Raw genomic sequence first — 20572 nt, 5'->3', positions numbered from 1 at the left:
TTATCTTAATATTACGCATTCAGGGCTCATACCTTCTTTGAGTTCGATGAGAATTGACGACACTTTAGACTTTTTTTGGTTGAGGTTTACATAATAGTCAGACGAATCCAAATCTGGTGAGTAAGGGGGTTTTCAAGTAATTCGAAACCCCGTCTTTTCTCTCTGAGCCTTATCTTTACTATATATTCTTAATATACCTTCTCGATTTGAAGGGTTTAACATAAAAATCGCTATTCATTATAAAACTATGTATATAACAAAATATATAATATAAATCTCGTTTCTGAGATACAAAAGTATTTCATGGTTTAAAAAATTCGTTAAAAATCCTCCAAGTTTTATTGATGATACATATTGTATTTGACTTTTCTTCTTTAAAACCAAATCCTTTGTATTATGTGTTTCGCCCTTTTAGATTTTTCATTGCATTAATTTTCTTCATTTATTTGCTTTTTCCTGCTTGGATTCTTCTTTCTTTCTTTCTTTCTTCACTGGCTTTACAACTCGGGGCGAGACTTCGCCGCATCCACCATCGCCCTCCATCCTCTACGATCTTGCACTTCTATTTCCCATTGTTGTGTCCCAATTCTAGATAAATCGGCTTCAACATTATCCTTCCATCTTTTTCTCGGTCGGCCTACTGATCCTCTACCATCTGGCCTTAAAAAAAGCACTGTCTTTAACACTCTGTCGTCCTCTGATCGTACCACGTGACCTGCCCATCTTATTCGGTTTGCCTTGATATGTCTAACTATGTTTTCAGTTCCATACAGAGTCACCAATTCAGCATTGCGGCTTCGATTCTGTATTTTTTAAATCTCTTATCAAATGTAAGAAAGTAATCTTTTTGCCTGGTTTTAATTATAAAATAAACATTTTGCGCTTCTAAGTTATCTTTGTGATCACACATTTTCTTAAAAATATGTTTCCTAGAGCTTCCATAATTTGTTTCGTAGTTTTGCAGTTTAGGTGTAGATGCTGATCAATTAAACATAGTACATACTACTGATTTTTTTTCTAACGTCCTGGGCCTATAACCCATTATAATTTGTTTAGATTATTAAGTATTTGATTAAATATTATAATTACTCAATCATTCAGTTTTGCCACTGTTGCTAAATTATTTGAGCTATATATTCTTAACACGAACTGCATCAATATTTACGAGGGTTCTGGTCTTCATAGGACTTCACTTTCAATGGAAAATTTACTTCTTTGAAGTTTGTAATCCAATGTTTCATGATGGCATACGAATGACATTGATCGATTAAGTCAAGTATATATCGTTGTAAATAATTACTTCGTAAGTTCGTCAAATATAGATATTTGATAATTGCTCGATACTCAAATTTTCACAATTTGAGTTGACATTCTTCTTTTCTTATTATTCTTCGTTGCTATGGTATCGAAATATTTTGTTTATCAACGGAACCGGTTTAGTTTAACCAAATACCAATGCATCCTCGTAATAACTTTTAAAGATTTTCGATTGGATTAAGGTCTGGTGAATTAGCAGGCCAGCCGAGCATGTTTATTTTGTGTGTACTGAGAAAAAGTATAACATATTTAGATTTTGCCAAAGTTTTACCTAAAAACAGCACTGTTAATGGATAGTTTGCTATTATAACTATAAAAAGAAGGACAAAAAACGGTACTTATTTCTTGTTGGAGATTTTATTGTTATAGATTTTTATATATAGTTCATTTATCACATATATTATCACTTTTAATTTTTAATGTACGAACTTTTTAAATAAATTTAGTTATTTTACTTTCCAATTTGTTTTATTCAAACTACCTTTGTTTTATTCAAACTACTAATATCGATGAAACATATCTAATTAATAATATGAGATATTTAGGCATTAAACTTTACTTGGTATTGAGAGATAGACATAGAAAGATAGAAGGGGAAAAGAAAAGAGACAAAAAGAAAGTTCGAGAGAGAAAGAAATAGAGAAAGGGAGAAATAAAAATTAAGAATTAGGGAGAAAGAAAGAAAAGCTCTAAATCACTGCTAAGTTTACTATACTTTACTAATTACTAGTAATTAAGGCCGTAAGGTTTCGTAGCCGATTGAGATCAATAAGATTTTACAACGTTGATTTTTATGTATATATTTATTGTGAAAATGTATAACTTGCGTTTTTTTGCATTGAGATGCAACGAGTTATCGTAAAACCAAGAATATGAAGATAAAAGAAAATGATTACATTGATGTTGTAGGATTACGTTGGATTTGTTAGATAGAATAATTGACGTATTATCCGCATATATAGTGAAATTTACCGCTCTGTCCACTTGTACGATGTCGTTAATGTAGACTACAAAGAGAATTGTTCCTATTATAGATCCTTGGGGAACACCCATGTTTGTAGTAAAAAGACTAGATCTACAACTGGTCACACAATCGTCGATCCTCATCTGCAGGCTCACATATTGTTGTCTATTGTTTAGAAATGACATAATCCACTGTAAAAAATTTTCTGTAATACCTATCTGTTTTAGTTTTTAAATAATATTTCATGGTTGACACAGTCAAATGCCCTACTAATATCACAAATTATTCCAATAGGACATTCGCCTGCATCAATCAAACTGGTTAAATCAACATAAAATGCATGGACTGTCGTATTAGTAGATTTATTTTTTTGAAATCCATGTTGATTTATGGTTATGATATTATTGTTTTTAGATAACCATTTAATCTCTTTAAATATCCATACTCAAATACCTTTGAAACTGTACTGGGAATTGTTATAGGCCTATAATTGCTGACTAGTTTTTCTTAAAAAAGGATCTCCTTTTTTAAAAATGAGAACTACTTTGCCTGTCTTTAAGTAGTTAGGAAAATCCTAATTCCAAAAAGACAACTTGGTGAGATAAGTTAAAGGATTGATTATAAAAGGTAAAGCCTTGTTTACCAAAAATGCAGGTATCTCGTCAAAACCACTAGAATATTTGTTTTTAAGTTTACTCTGCAGGAGTTCGATCAGTTTCTGCCCAGTAAATGGGTACAACTGAAAGAAATTTTCATGATCTGTAATAATTGACTGACTGTCTTTGTCTACTGTATTACATGAAATTTTCGACACGATATCAATGGGTGCATTTTTAAAAAATGTGTTAAAAGTGCCATGCTACCTCTTGGGGATCTAATTATATTATTGTCATCATACATTAAATAAGTATTAGCATTGTTATTAGCACTTTTTGAAAAATCATTTACAATTTTCCACGTGATTTTATTGGGATTATTAGACGAAGTAATGATTTTCTGGTAATAATCTTTTCTTGTTTTGGTCAAAGGTTCTCTATGTTTTTTCCTTTGTTGTTGATAAAAAATTGTAAGAATTGGTAAAGCCTTGATAATGCGTGTAAACTTCTTAATTCAAAACCCGACATTCGCACTTCAATATTAATTCCATTTATTTTTAGTTGTTTTGATTTTTTTTCTTGTTGATGTTCTTTTGCTGTTATTAAAATGATACAAAAAGATATTTATAAAAGCTTGAAATGCTAGATTAGTGTCTAAGATTCCATAAACACTCTTCCAATTTTCGTTAATGAGGTTAAATAAAGTGATTTATCGAGTCCTCACCCAATTGTTTTTTTTTGTATAAAGTATGACAATTCCGTTTCAAAGTCAAGTCACCAAAACTGTTCTGTGATCTGATACAGTGTTGTCAAGTACACATGACAAACAGGAGTTCGAGAAATTTACAAATACATTATCTAATGTTGTAACGCTGGTATCAGTGACAATTAACAAGATTTTGGCCGGATTTTGTCATTAGCAATCTAATTGTGTAAATACTGATATACTTGTTTCAAATTATGTTTTGTTTCTTAAAAAAAAACAAACCAAACAAACTTTCAAAAATTAAAATCGGTCTATTAGAAAGCCGAGATAAAAAATAATAAATTATCGATTCAGCTCGCCAAAATACACAAAAATCGGTTATAAAATCCCATAGACCTCAATCGGCCACAAAACACGCCTTGTATATTAACTTACTACTAAATAACCGTATAGTTTAAGTGTATATTTGGATTTTTTTTAATAAATATTTGCCACATAACAAGTTTTTTTTGTAGTCTTCACTTTATTTTTAGTGATTGTAATCCTTTGTGACTGTCTTCCATTCTTTATAAATGATAAGTAATAATAACCTCTTTTTTAGGTTGGATATACGAAAATCTTTTAAGTTACGAAAATTGTCAGTTGTACTTACCAAAATTAGGATAGAACCGCCAACCAAGAAGAATAAAAATGAAATTTTGACCGAACGTAAAAAGGATTACACGTGTTACGTATGCATGCAGAAATTTCCGTTATTAGACGAATTGCTGGAGCACAAACAGCTGCATTCCGAAGCTGAAGATGAAATCGAAGAAGATGATCGGTTTGAAGAAGATACAGACGAGAAAGAAGCTAAAGAGGACGAAAATTCTTCTAGTGGCACGGAAAACAAAGTTAAAAACATGGATGTTTTGAGGAAGGAGCCCCAAACTGAAGTAACTAAGAAAAGGTCAAGAAGAACTAAGTTAGAAATGCTGAACTTTAAGAAAAGAAGAGCCTCTAAATTTATGAGTTTGTTTAAGAAACAACTAGAGAAACCCAAAGAAATCAAAATTTTACCCAAACCAGACGGTAAAATCTTTAATGTTATCCCAAATTTACCCAAATCAGACAGTAAAATTTTACCAGAAGAACCCAAACCTGCACCTGTACCTGCACCTACGCAAGAAGAAAATAAAGAACAAGTTAAAACACCTTTTAAATGTGATACCTGTAATGTGTATTTTGCCACTTCTGATGACGTAAAAGTGCATTCTTCTAGTACTACTACCAAATGCAAATTTTCGTGTCACCTATGTAACAGAAAAATGAATACCATCTATGCGTTCATTGTTCATGTGATGCAGCATAAAAATAATACAATTAAGAGTTTAAGTAACTCAAAATCTCTTTACGCTTGTTCGTCATGTGATAAAAGTTTTGCTGACTGCTTCCAGCTAAGAAGGCATGAGATCAACTCGCATAACTTGAGACCTTCTGCTGAGCCCGTAGTTAGCGAACCTACTGAAATAATAACCACTAATGTAGTAATTGGAGAGCCAGAATCTGAAAACCTAACCTGTGATCTATGTTACGATGTATTCACCACGAAAGAAGACCTTGATAACCATACTGAATTTCATAAAGAAATTAGTATACCAGATTCTCACAATTATCTATATACTCCAAGACAGACGGCTATTGAAATTATCGAAGATAACAAAGACAAACATGAAAGATCAACAACCCTTCAACAAGCAAAACCTAAACCTATATTATCTAAACCTCAACCTGCACCATCTCAATCTCAACCTCAACCGATAATATCTCTCATACCTCAATCTGTATCTCAGCTTCATCCAAAAATTGTATTACCACGTCCACGCAAAATCCTTCCATCTCCTTCTTCGGCATCTCAAAGTTCTGTCCCAAAGAGCTTAAGCTTGACAGCCTCTATAAAAGAGATGATTGCTCCACAAGAACCCAAAACCAAACCATCCAAAACGATCTTTTTACCTAATATAGAAGAAGAAAAGTTAAAGCAAATGCTGAATAAAAAATTCAGGCCAATAAAACCAAAATTTAAACTTGTTTCCAAAAATTCTACTACCTCAAAGCAGAACATTTTGAAAAAAGCCAATGCAATGAAACAGAAAATCCTCAATCCTACTATTTCGATACCCAAAGATTTATCTTCCAATTCTACAACTTCTAATAACGTTGATGCTTCACTTGCATCTTCTAGTATTTCAGCTCCTTTCCAACAGCCCGGAATGTCTACAGCTCCCACAAACCTAATATCCACGTCCGTACTTCCCACAAATGTAATGAGCATTTCAACAGCTCCTACAAACATTATATCCGTTCCTTATGACGCTTTACCAAATACGTCATTTTCTAATTCCCAAGAACCCGGAATGTCTACAGCTCCTACAAACATAATATCTACGTCTGTAATTCCCTCAAATATAATGAGCATTTCTACAGCTCCTACAAACATTATATCCGTTCCTTATGACGCTTTACCAAATACGTCATTTTCTAATTCCCAAGAACCCGGAATGTCTACAGCTCCTACAAGCATAATATCTACGTCTGTAGTTCCCTCAAATGTAATGAGCATTTCTACAGCTCCTACAAACATTATATCCGTTCCTTATGATGCTTTACCAAATACGTCATTTTCTAATTCCCAAACATCTGCAGCAGCTCCCACAAATATAATATCCACGTCTGTAGTTCCCACAAATATAATGAGCACTTCGACAGCTCCTACAAACATTATATCCGTTCCTTATGACGATTTACCAAACACGTCATTTTCTAATGTGCCTACATTAGAAAATGACGAGTACACATCTTTGGAAAATATGAATAGTACATTAAGTATCACCCAAGAACCCACAGTTTCTATAAATAGTTTAGCAATTTCCACAGATTCTGTAGCGTCAGCCCCTAGTAAACCAAAACCATTTGGACTTGTTAGTATAGATAAACTGACAGACCCGAAATCCAATTTTTCATTGTTTTCCCCACAAGTCGATTCCAGCCCTAGTAAAACCACAGATCCTTTGTCAGTTGCCGCGGAATCTAGTTCCAATTTACCAGTATCGGCTGAAATGTTTGGTATAGGCCTACCTAAGATTGTGAAGTACTCGATAGATGGAACACCGTCCACCTCTAGTGGGAACAGTCCTATTACGAAAATGATAACAAAAAGAAAAAGAAAAATTCGTATAACTCCCGTTCATACCAAAATGCAACTTAAATCACCCTCTGCAGTTTCTAGTCCGACAACTCCTGCCGATACCCCGCCGACATCCTTGAGTCACGTTGACTCCTCAAAGCCCTCTAGAATCGTAGGTGGTGCGGGACTCCAATATATAATTTTGCAGAATAATCCGAAAGACGTTCCCCAACCACCTCCTTTTATTAGACCGCGAAAAAATCCCACGATCTTGCCCAAAATAGAAATGGTAATGAGCTTATCTGAAACACCTACCACTTTACCTCAAACGGAAGTGACGAATGAAGGTAAAGAAGATCCAATAGTTATTATAGACAGTGATTCAGAAAACGAAGATCCCAAAAAAGAGGATTCAAACAAAACATCAGAAACTGACAACGGGAAACCAAAATGTGATTCCGACGAGGACAGTAACTTAGTAATTGACGAGTCCTTATCAAAATCTGCCAATACTTCTACGAACGATCCTGACAATGTCGATGATCAATTTGACGAATGTGAATCCTTAGGTGAGAAAAAGCAAGAAGATGATATCATGGAAATTACAGATATCTCTGGTACGGAGAAAAATACATTTTATTGCAAATTCTGTGATGAAACCAGCAACAAATTGTTGGATTTAAAAATGCATTATTTAAATGTTCATAAAAGATTCTTCTGTTGGCGCTGTAGATACACTACCGAATCTCTTAACGATTTTATAATTCATCGAAGAACACATACTACTTTGTAGTACTATTTGAGGTTAGCTTTTATCAGACTTAAATGTTAGACTTTGTGTTGTAAAATGAAGTCTTAGACTTAATTAAAAAAAAAACAACAAAAAACAACCGTATATTGCATTTCAATAAAAATAAAAACGAAATGCTTGTGTAGGGTTCATACCTATTCCTATCGTTCCTATTTTGTGCATTCATATACCGAGTTTCTTTACGAGCTCCTTCCCATATCAGTTATCCCGATCTTGATGGCTTCAACCATATTACACTTTTGAAGCTGAAAATTCTAAAAGGTATTGACCTCAACTTCTTCTCTTTTTGTCCTTGTGTTTTATGTTATATTGTAGATTATGCGTATTTAATCTGTTTTTAACTCAATAAGTGTTGTTAAATTCATTTTACCCTATGACGGCCGGTATGTAATTAAGATATGATCAGTGGGGCGTTAATGTTTAATTCCGATTTCTTGAAAAGTAAAAATATTTAATTTCCTGTTTTTTATGTTCAGTAATAATATTGGATTTTACTGTATCAAAGGCAAATAAAATGAATATAATATGTATATACAGGGCGTGTTAAAAAGAAGTGGGACGGAATATTTCGAATACTCGAAATTATTTGTCGACATCAAATGTTCATCAAGGTCTCTATAAGTCTCTATTTTGCGTAGAGTGAAAATTATACGAATGGTTTTGCATGCAGTAAAATTAGAAAATACCCAAACTAACTCAATTGCATTATAGTGGCAGTGGTAGGGCGGAAGTCGAAGAACTTCATGGCCATATTTAAGAGCCATTTGGTCAGTAACAAATTTGTTTTTGAATTTTGTGCTCTCCACACCTTTGAAGTAAATCGACTTTTAAAAATATGTCACTGTGATAAATTTTCTTTTCTGTCAACCACAACTTTATTTCTTCTTTTGTCCAGCTGCTTGAAGGAAATTTCTCTTCACTCTTTAGTGGTAGGATGCATTATCAAACACTATTATGGATGGTATTTTTTTAACAAATTTTCTTCAAACCATTCTTCAAAAATATTTGCATCCATATTTCCATGGTAATCACCTGTATTCTTTGTGGACGAAAAAATTAATCTAGCTTTAGGAATAAAACCCTCATCATTTACAGCATGAATTATAATCTAGCGTTTACCATTACCGGAACGACTAGAAGAATAACATTTCGTGGTGCCATCTTGCCAGGATGATTTTGACATATTTCCTTTAGCGAAAATCCAAGTTTCACCTAAAAATACAACTTGCCTCGGACTATCAGAAGTTTTATTGTTCATGTATTTTCTAAAAAAATGCCACCGTTTTGAAACAACATTAGAGAGTTCACACTTGTGTTCAATACTTGTCTATTATTTGTCTTTTTATATCGAAAACCTAAATGTTTCAACACTCTCCACAAACTTGTTAAACTAATATCACACAGTTCCTTGTCTTTTATTTTTTTTAACACAGCACTAATTGTTACATGTTCTTTGGCTTTATACATATTATATATAATATTTTTAATTGCAAGTTTAATTGACTGGTGCAAATCTAAAGTTTTTGGATGTCGACGATTTCTCTTGCTTACTTTATTTATTTCATCCTCACTCATGTTATTAATTCTTCGGAATGTCCTCTCTGAGATACCACAAGCATCGCATGTGCGTTTCTGAACTGCCATAACAGATGGCAATGGACCCATATCATTTTTTCCAAATTGAAATAACTTTCGACTTTCAGAACTAAACTTTAAAGTGTGTATAAAGGAGATTACAATTATTATGACACATGGTACTCCTTATTAACATGTGTTCTTATCCTATTCAAATCTTTTCTTGTGAGTATTGCTAGTTTGCTTTTGGTGATATTGTTTTCTTTCTTCGATCTTATAAAAGTCCTTGTTTATGAATGCCAATGTTCAATAAGTTGTTCTCTTCCAAAAAATCGTTGTCATTGAAGCAGCTGCTTTGAGAGCGGTATTACACAATGATTTGATCTACTTATTGTTAATTAATATTTAAATGGGAATAAGCCACAATTAAAGGTTAAAATACATTTATTGACGTTTCAATTTCCACTTCGGAAATCGTTCTCCGAACATTTTTTTTTTCGGAGAACGATTTCCGAAGTGGAAATTGAAACGTCAATAAATGTATTTTAACCTTTAATTGTGGCTTATTCCCATTTAAATATTAATTAATTTAAAATGCCACAAGAAAATAGCTTCAGAACATTACTACTTATTGTTCTTAAATATAATTTACTGGTTCTCTCAGTACGCTACATTTCATTTTTATTATCTAATTGGTATAAAGAATAGCTACGGTTCTTTTATTATTTAAAGCATTCATATACAGGGAGTCACAAAAATATCGACCATGGTTATAATGAATAATTGAGAACCACATACTTTGTTTCATCTGATGTAAATCTTCCATGATGATATTTAGATTTTCTTTTCAATACGACCTGAACCACTTGCACGGTGTTTTAGGGGTCACTGTTTTATATGCACGTTTTTCGTTCTGTGAACTTAGAAACAAGCTGACAGAACTCAAATGTCACCTTTGGAAAGTCACAAAGTAATTATCTGCCGTATTGAAGATACTGAAGAATACCATCATCTATTTGATGATCGCACGATGTTTTTGAGAAGTCACTTTCAAGATCTCAATCGGGAATAAATTGGAAATTTTGTCACTGCGATGCTAACCCTCCTAACCTTGGATCTTAAACCGTAACTTCGTTCTCATGATTACTACCGAGCGGGCGATTGGTTGCGCTTAGAGGCATCTGCCAGAGGCATTAGGCAATGTAAACAAAAGTCTAAAGGCGTTATTCGGTGCAATTAAAACTTTCTAAACAAATACTCATAGTATGTTAACAAACAAATACTCAGAATTTAAGTATTTCTAATTAATTTATGCACAATAGAATGCAATTTTCCGTGAGCTACCCAATCTCATATTATAGAATGTTAGGGATACTTGTTAATTTCTTTACTGATTCATTACATACTCAGATAACGGAAATATTCGACTATGAGTAAATATTCTCCAGACGTAGCAATCAGTCTTCCTTAAGTGAAGTAAAAATTCAAATGTTTATTTCGATTGCAATTTTTTTGGTTAAAGAAATCTAAAAATTATGTGCCAAGATTTGTATCAGGTCTGTTTTGTCTGATGCTTTGATTTTCTCTAGCCGATACCGTGATATTTCATGCACAAAATAGGAACGATTGAAATAAAAGGTTGTAAATCCCCGGAAGATATTTTCGGGGTGATTGTTGACGTCTCGATTTTCCAGAATGATGGAGACTTCAAATTAATCTTGTGATATATTTTTTTCTATTATTCCCACATACAGTGTAAGTCAAATATATGTACGGCTTGGAATATTTTACAAGTGTCTTATGAGACAGTATAATTATCAAATTTATTTCATAAGGGTTGTGTAATAAGAGTGATCTTCGTATAGTATTTGCGTTGTCTGATAATATAGGAAATTTTTTTGATGTAATGATCGCCTTGCACATTATATCACTATACCCTAATGTGACAATTTTAGAAATAAATTAATCTAAATAATAAATGTCAAAATGATCAATTTGTACTAGTGGTAATTTGACTAAACTCATCTAAAATAATTTTCTTAACAAACATCAATAATTTAATTAAAAACAAGTTTTTCCAGAAAATTATTACTCAAACTTCTAGTTTCTTTATGCCGTCTCAATAATACGATTCAGATAATACTCTTTAAATTTAGTAACATTTAATAATCGGATGGGGTCAAATCAGGAGAACAAGCCGTATGACAAAGCTCATTTTTTTCATTGTCAGCTCTGGTGAGCTGATGCATTTTCTTGGAGAAACAACACTTTTTCCTCTACATATGGCGCCGTTTCTCACTGAGTTTCTAATTCAATTTTTCAAATAATACATGATAATATTGTTTACGACCCATTGAACCACTCTTGACTGCTTCGGGGTACTTTTGAATGATTCAGTCCAGTGCCCAGCGTTCATGCTGTTGTCTGGTATATAATATTCATTAACCAGGTTTCATTAACAGTTATCAATCGTGCTAAATTCTGCTGAAGTGTTCATATTTATTGCGGAAGCTTTTGGCCTATTCCACTGCGACCTTTTCAGATACATTGTGGTCCTCTAATATTTTCCAACCTGACCTTTTTTAAAAGGTCTAATAGCTTCTAAAGTAAACCTTTGATGTAACACTTTGCCGGTGGATTTTTTAAATCTGTAACACTGTTCTGTTTCTTCCCTTAGGTGACAGAATCTGCATAGATCATTATCTGCCAACCCATCGGCTTAAACTGCCCATTCAGCTTACGGTACTCTGCTAACATACGTATTATAGCTTTGACTGATTTTCTGTTTTGCTCATTAGGTCTGCTCTAAATTTTGGCGAATGTTCTATATTGAATTGTTTCGCCTGTCTGTCCTGGTGAATTTTTCCACCATTCCAGAGATTTTTGTGCTACAAACTTTCTGGTAGCTGTTCTTGTTACTGCCGTTGCAATGCTCTGGAAGAGGTCCGGCCCAAAAAAAGTGGTCATACGACTATGTTTTTGGTTAATGGTGTCCAAACGTGGCACCCATATTCAGGATATTTTTTTTTCGTATTAAACACTTCGTTCCACATCAACTAGTGGGCTCTTTACTAATTCTTGTGGTCACTGTCAATTCACTGTTTAATGAGAGATCGAAAATCCTTTTCCTTTATTTGCGTCATTTTCCAAACACGTCAACTTTATGGAGCTGTCAAAAATATTAATGGTTGCATCGCTCTAAAATTTGAGATATATTCCTAAAAAAAGGTTAGGCTTTTTAGAAAATAATGTTTTTTTGAGATCACAGCACTCTGATTAACAAAGTTTACTTATCATACCACCATATACTCAAAAAGTTGTTCAAAACTATGTATAAGATCTTGGTACATATCTGCCTTTTCTATTATCTTTATTTCTGCAAGTATCTTATCTTTTAACTTCTAAATATTGATAGATTTTGTTTTATATACCGCGCTTTTTAAGCAAGTCAATAGGAGACAATCTAATGAATTGCTAACAAGTTATCTTGGGGCCATTCGATAAAACTACTTTTTCAAAATCCGCTTCTAGTAAATCTCTTCTAGTAAGCTCTTCCAATAGCCCTTAACAGAATAGTGAACAAGAGCTTCATCTTGTTGCAACTAAATCCTCAATTCGCCTATGAGGGTAGTGTTACTGTCTAAAACTTATATATTGGGTTGGAAAATAATCTAGTCAAGTTTTTGTGGACATTGAGTACCGAATTCACGCATCCACCGTGGATTATGTGTTGCATGAAAACTATTCAGTATGACCTAAATAGTCGTAACATATAGAGGTCGATCAATTTGAAAGAATAAAGTCGGAAATACAGAAGATCTTACAACGCTGCAATTATCATATGAAAATCGGTCATATTACATAACTCCTACAAAATAAATTTATATTACTTGTCTCTGAAATAATTCAAGCGTTCCATATTTGCATTATACTATTTATATATTATAAGTAATATATAATATATTTTATAACTTTACTACTTATACTTATATTTACTCAAATAACTACTTTTCCGTCTTCCACTAAAGCATAACGCTTTAAATATATTAAGTGCCTGTTTAGAAACATGCTGGGGCAAACATCCCGAGATCTTCGATCAATTTTCATGATCTTGGTTTGTTTATCTGATGCATATCTATGTATATTCATAGATTTTCTAGTCCTTGTTATTCACAGAGGTCTTTAAGGATATTTAACACCGTTTCTAGACTTTCATATAACGAGATATTTTATGCGCAGTTCCTCTTTGATATCTGCAGTGTGTACGTGAATAAATACCTTATTAATATATAAAGCCGTTTTCATATTCATAGTCGCTTTTTATAACCAAACGACTGCTGAACTTCGATCGCGTTTATTATAAACAATAAACAAAATATGTTAAAGTCTTTTTTTCGTATTATATCTGGTTGTCTCTTCTAAATAAATATTATTGCATAAGAAGTGTTTCTCTTTTATCAAAGGAAATCCACTTTTATATCTTTTAGTATCATTTGCCTTTTACCACCGTTTTAAGAGTCTGTTTTCTATCTGTTCACGGCTGTACTTAGATCAATTTTCATTTATTTTCATCCTTATTCCTTTGTCATTGTTCGCAACACTTTCAAATATCGATCTATCACAATTAGTTAAAGTTTCGTTCTATTACAGAAGGTTCTATATCTCTAAATGCTTTGACACTTCTTTCTCTACCTCTACTATTCTATTTTTTGACGATATTTTTCAAAAACAGCAGTAGCATCAAAGGTTGCAATATTTTTTTGTTCTTCTGTGTTAAGGTCCTTGCCTTAACACCATACAAAAAAATAGAAAATGCATAATGGTGCAAAATTCTAAGATTTAAGTGCCAGTTGCAAACGTTTTTTTTGTAATTTTGTTAAAGACCGAACATGCGATTTCCATTCTCTTCTTATTCCCTTATCTGGATTACAGCTATCCAAATTCTGAAATATTTGTAGTATTACATTTTCTTAATTACTGTTCCGCCAATAATTAAATCTCCTTCCTGACTTTGTGCCTTATTTATAACCATACATTTGGTTTTCTTTAGGTTTATTTTAATTCAATAATTAAATCATTTGACTACGAGGTCCAGGAAAGTTCTGTACAAGTCGAACAAACGAGGTGACTATACGGACCTGATGAATCCAGCGATGAATTTCTATTTGGTCAATAAATTTTAGATCTTATCTCTTGTTATTTGATTCCAATATATACTTACTGTCACATCCTTCATCGTCATGATCACCCAGCCTCAAAAGTTCAGTGCTGAACATAAGCCTCTTCCTCGCGTTTTCAACCCTATCTTGCGCCACTCTCATCTAGTTTTTATTTAGCCTTATTAAAGCCCATCGTATCGATCGACGCTTCTTTTATATTCCCTTGACGCCCATCTGTCATTCTAGCTATGTTTCCTGTAGTCTGGATATCCTTTCGATAGTCACCTTGATTCTTCTCCTGATCTATTCGTTTTTATTTTGTCTCGCAAAGATATTCCTAACATGGATCGCTTCATTATTTTCTGTGTGACTCTCAGTTTGGTAGTCGATGCTTCTGTTAAGGTAAGTGTTTCTGCTTTGCATGCCAATACTGGGAGGACGCACTGATCAAATACTTTTCTCTTCAGGCATGTGGGAAGCTCACTTTTAAAAGTTTCTTTCTGTTTTCCATATGCTGCCCACCCAAAAGAGATTCTTCTCTTCAGTCGGTGGGTCTGATTATTTCTGCCAATCATGATTTCATGTCCTAAGTATTTATATTTATCTACGAATTCTATTTCTTGCCCACCAATACTGATGTTCTGGTTGGGTACCAAAGTTGACATTATTTTTGTTTTCTAGATGTTTATATTTAAACCTACATTTTCCTGTACCATCTCTCTTACCATTCGTAGATCCTCAGCTAATATGACTATATCATCGGCGAAACGTAAGTTGTTTAGATATTCTACATCTATTTGTATTTCCTTTGGCAGCCAATCCAAATGCTTAAAAGCATGTTCCAGCACCATATTAAAAAGTCACTTTACCCTATAGAATTTGTAACATTTTATGATGTTACAAATTTACACTTTATCGAAAGCCTTTTTGAAGTCATATGAAAGCATCGTTGTGCAATAATTATTACTCCGAATAGGCTTCTCCAGTGATAAATCCTGTCTAAAAATATATGATTTTTAAAAACAGCTTTTATGAGATATATCAAGGATGCCTTTTTACTTCACTTGCTTTGCCTTTTTAATATTTTTTAAACTTATTTATTAATAATTATTAATCATTAATAATTGCATATTCAGTTTATTTCCTTAATATGGTTGGTCCCACGTCCAAACACAGGCTCTATCTTTCAGCATATTTGTTCTATCTTTGCGCTGATTGTCAACCATTCTTCGTTTGATTCCCTTTTCTTTTGCACGGTTGAACATTTAAATCCATAATTTAACCTCTAGTTAGCTTGTTTTATTCTGAAGCAAGCTACTAATGGGTTGTGGTGTGAGCCAATAGCAGCACCCGGAGAAGTATGTTCTCACAACACATTTAACTAGGATCTAATCTATTTGATTTGGCAGTATTCTTCCATTTGAATGAAGGGAATTTTCCGCGTATATGGACTTTTTTTTTAAATGTTAGATGATTATGATAACTCAATTTTTGATTCCGCAAAACTACTCATTTTGTTTCCTCAAACCGTGCCCAGTTACGTATCTCTCAACTCAGACATCTACTTTTTGCGTTGATATTAATAATAACTGATAATAGAGGACAAAGTTTCATGGTGCGGTTTCGAAGGAGTTTCCGTAATCGGAAACTGAACACTTTTGATTTTGATTCAGAATTCATTAGGTATATGGGGGCGGTTTCTTAATTCCTGCTGCAGTCAGTGACGGAAAATTCCGCTGAGTTCTGAGAATAAACGAAGCCTAAGGCTACATCTTGGACCGACGATTTAACGAGCGTGATAGATCCCTCAGAACAAATACGTAAGGAGACTGATTATATATATATATATATATATATATATATATATATATATATATATATATATATATATATATATATAATATAAGCTTTATGTGATTTTAAAACTACATTTTTCTAGTGTAAAATCTATTCCTAACATGTTTTTTGAGGTCTCCATCAGGCGCGAATATTGATATTTTTTATTAAGTTTGATATGTATTATTGTTAATAATATATTATTCGATATATTTCGTGCAGCAAGAAGAGAAGTATATTTACAGACAAAAGTATTGTACCAGTTTTTATAATCCTTCCCTTTTATAATCATTTTCCGCTAAATATTTATTTGAATATGCTTTCATCTTTTTCTTATTCGTCAAAATTTTACAGGTATCGTGATATGATTATTTCATGAGTTGATCTTTCCGATCTTTCTTCGTTTTTCTTAAAAGAAGTAAACTCGAGTAAAAATCACGTAGTGTAGTGCCAGCGTTCTTCCATCTCTTTCTCTCTGAAAACTTTCTTTGTCTGCTCTTTGTGCAAATGGGCAAAATTTCGAACGGAAATCCTAGTCTTGATGAGTAATACTCAATTTATTCAGTCCACAACAAGTCCTGTGCTCTTTTGAAAATTTTGTATAATATCCACTGCAATATAAATTAAATCCCAATTCATTTTAATAAATATATTATTTGGGCCAACAGCTTTATGACTTTTAGTTGCTACTTCGACTTCCCTTTGGATTTAGGTTCTTTTTCACAAGTGATATCTTCTTGTTTTGGTAGTCAAGACTTTTGTCTCTAAGTATTTTCTTTAAATTCCATTGCCCGATAGTGGCAATAGTATTATTATTAGTTTTATTTCTTTATATATAACATATATATGTTTAAAATTTTATTTTATATCAAAAGAAGTATTTCTAAAAAACATTTATCCCTATCTGTTAATTTTTTTACACATTTTTGATCATCTTGTGATGAAGAAGTTGAACAAAAACATACGTACTAAATCAATAAATAACTTGAGTGAAAAGAGAGTGAGAAGAGAAAACGTGAGTGATTTAGTAGTGAAAGTACTAAGTAATGCTGAAATGTAAAGAAAAAAAAAGCTATCAACAAAGATGCAACTTTGCACATGAGGATTTTGGATCATACTAAAATTTTTCAACGTCGTTGAAGTGGTTGGAGAACGTCTTTTAGTCCAGATTAGTGAAATGGAAATCTTTTGAATTTCCTCCTTTTTTCCCACTCTTCCATATTTTGATCTTTTTATAGTTACCTATTCATGAACTATATCGTCGACAATCGTATAAACGGAGAAAATACATTAGGGGTTTAGTGGTGGCGGCGAACATAAGACCTGATATCTGAATTTAACACCTTAAAATCCAGACGCGCTGGAAAAATTAATCTATCATCTTTCCCACCGATACCCTCCAGCTTTTCTGAATTACTAGATAAACAAATGAAGTCTTGAAACGATTACGAAGAATGATGATCCAGAAGGAAATTGTGAATAACATCAACATAGACTCACAAGGTACAGGGATATCGAAGAAAAAGTAAAAATACAACAGACCTAGTCAAATCAAATAGTTTTTCACTAGCACAGTCAATCGTTTTAATGGTAAATTAAAATTTGTTGTATGAAGTGTATGAGACCTCGAATATTGGTATACAAGAAAAACAGCAGATAATAATGTAATGTAACATAAGATTTGTTATTAAAACATTCCTTTTTGTATAGTCTATTTTGTATAAACGTTTTGAATCCAGCAAACTCTAATCTTCTTACATACTTTACGATAATAGCAAATGATATTTTACCCATACAAATACTAAGACTACATCCAAGTGCAGTCCATCTGGTACCGGTACAGATACAGAAAATCCATGACATGTATAACATAACAAAAGCATAAAAAAACAAGCATTAAAAATACCACTAAGAAAGAAAACAGTAAGTAAAAAGTTGCAAACTGCAGCTATTCAACTCTTGTATAGTAGGTAGAATTATTCCTGACATAGTAAGTCAAGTGTGTTCAATGAAAAATATTAGACCACTTTTCTTCTTTAAGTGTCATCTCCGATCTAGAGGTCGGCATTCATCTCAGCAATTTGGACGACTGTTCTGAAAAGTCCACTTAATGTACATCCGTACCACTCTCACAGTTGGCGCAGTCATAATATACTAAATCTTCATACACCTATATTTCCCTATATAACTGGAGCAATGTGTATCTCTCTTCACGTGTAACATGCCCACAACTAGAATAATTCCAGTTTTTTCATTGATGTCGTATTCTTAGCTCCAAATCTCAAAATCTCTTATACGGAACACTCTTCTCGTTTTGTTGAAGTTTGCCCGAGCCTTTTTTATCCTGATTTTAATTTCCAGGAAGTAATCATTTGTGGAGTTAATCATTATTCCCAGATATGCATCTTTATTCCAGCTTTTTTACCTTAAGAGCTTTTTTCGGGATCTCTTCCGAGTAGGGATTAAAAAGGATTGGTGGTAAGGTGCGTCCCTCACTCACCCTACGTCTAATTTCAATTTCCTTTGACAGCTGTTTGTTAGCTGCTCATCAAAGATAGTGAAAAATAGAAATGTACTACTAAATAATAAAACATTTCTGCTATATCTCTACTATGAAAAGCTTGTGCATGTACAGATTGAATATCAATTTTAGACACATTCAAAAATGTTGAAATGGCTGAAGGACGATTTGATTTGAATGAAAGGCATCAAAGACAAGTGTAAAGATGATTGTTGTTTCTTCAACACCTCTCTTGCCACCTCTTTTTTTGTTTCCCATATAATCTTCCCATATGATTTAATAATTGTTCAAATGGAACTTCGTGCCTTAATTGTATATACTCACCAGAAGGTAGAAACGAAGCTAGATGTCAAAATAGTGCTTTTTGTGTTAAAATGCAGCTCTATTTTGAGCGAGGAATGTGTTCTATATGTATAGTATAACTAAAGCAACTTTTGAGAAAGAAAAATTGCGTATCGAGCTACTTATTGGTCCACTCAAGCCCATTTTTGCTATTTTAAGTGAGAAATAATTTGACTAAAGATATGTATGTACATATGTATGCTCTAGTTGTTAGAATATTTGATCTGCTGGCCACAATCTGTTTTTCTATGTTTATTTTTATTCGTGGTCCATTTTTTTTAAGCAATGTTATCTACTTAAGTTATCATTTACAATAACAGTTCTTATTTTTTTAATTATATTTAACACGTATGTATTCATATAAATATGTAAATAAAATTAATAAATCTGTTTAAATAAAACAATATGTCATCATTTATTATATGTAGTTCCTAAACATTTTGTTTTAGCAACAAGGCACTGGATATAGGATCAATGGAAGTAAAAGGCGAAATGTATATTAAAAAAACTAAAATAAAATACAAGAGATGAAATTCCTTTAAAGTTCAGGCCAGGTTCCTCCAGAAACGTGTTTTTTTTTTAATAAATTTTATTTATAGTACAAAAGATATTTGAAAATTAAATTTTTACAGGTGAAAGTGAAGGTGAAACTTTTCTTAGATACATTAAACTGCTTGAGATTTTTTTCTTTTTTTCAAAATGGCGGCTCTTTAAATGGCTGCCCAAACTAGTCTAATTTGTTGTTGAGTATTATCATTTCTTGAAAACGAATCATCCAAAAGCAAAAAACAAAATGGTTTCATATTCTGTGTCGAATTGGCTATGGTTGGTAATATAATAAAACAGTTTCACCGAAAAAAAAAACAAAATGGCGGATTTTTTGAATTTTTCAACACTTTTTTAGTAGTTTTAATTGTTCACAACATTGAATATTTTTGGTTGTAGTACCGACCATAGAGCAATATGTAAAGACTAAAATGCAGTATTTTGAGACTAACTCTATTTGGAGGAACCTGGCTTTAAATGAACATTTGTTTTAACAGGCAAGAAGCAAAAAAATTTTACTACATTTAGCAGGTCCCTAGTAACGCACTTGTCGATCTGAGCCGTCAATACTTCAGCAGATTTGCTGTCTATGCAATATAAGCTGTCTGCCAGCACCCGAGAGACCTTTTTTGGTCCTGATGGACCTAGGACCTTGTACCAAGTCTACGTCGAACCTTCCAAGCTGCCTTGCTGTGCTGAAGATTTGGCTGTAGATCCCAGATTGGGGTCATTGAAATCTATTTGGGACATAGACAGTGTGTTTGTTTGGTTATACCTTATTCACAACTGTCCTATACACCTATAGTACATTCCCTAGTAGACATTGGGACCCGCCTTGTCGGAGATGAGCACTTATAGACCAAAGCGGATCTGTGAAAAAAACAGCGACATTTGGATGTGATAAGTGGCATTCTGATTTTTGCAGAAAAAGGTGTGTAATAAGTTCGATAATAATGATTGACTTATCCTCCGCCTCAAATAAATCGGGAATATTGATAAAAAAATAAAAAAATTTAAAAATTACTAAAAACAT

At 32.8% G+C, this 20572-nt stretch overlaps 1 protein-coding gene across 4 annotated transcripts in view; it reads left to right on the top strand.

Annotated features, from left to right (window-relative positions):
• The window catches only part of LOC140451388 (uncharacterized), a 227906-nt gene that overhangs the window by 145207 nt on the left and 62127 nt on the right, over positions 1–20572 (top strand). Inside the window, exon 5 of one of the 4 annotated variants that reach the window (XM_072545170.1) lies at positions 4185–9546. The exons of the other annotated variants lie outside the window; for them this stretch is intronic. Within the exon in view, the coding sequence (XP_072401271.1) occupies positions 4185–7542 (3358 nt within the window). The 3' untranslated portion in view covers positions 7543–9546. Of the gene's footprint in view, positions 1–4184; positions 9547–20572 lie in introns of those variants that run through there. 4 annotated transcript variants of the gene reach the window in all.

The sequence above is a fragment of the Diabrotica undecimpunctata genome, chromosome 9 (genome assembly GCF_040954645.1).
Source record: "Diabrotica undecimpunctata isolate CICGRU chromosome 9, icDiaUnde3, whole genome shotgun sequence".
NCBI lineage: Eukaryota > Metazoa > Arthropoda > Insecta > Coleoptera > Chrysomelidae > Diabrotica > Diabrotica undecimpunctata.
This window is presented reverse-complemented; position numbering and strand designations above follow the sequence as displayed.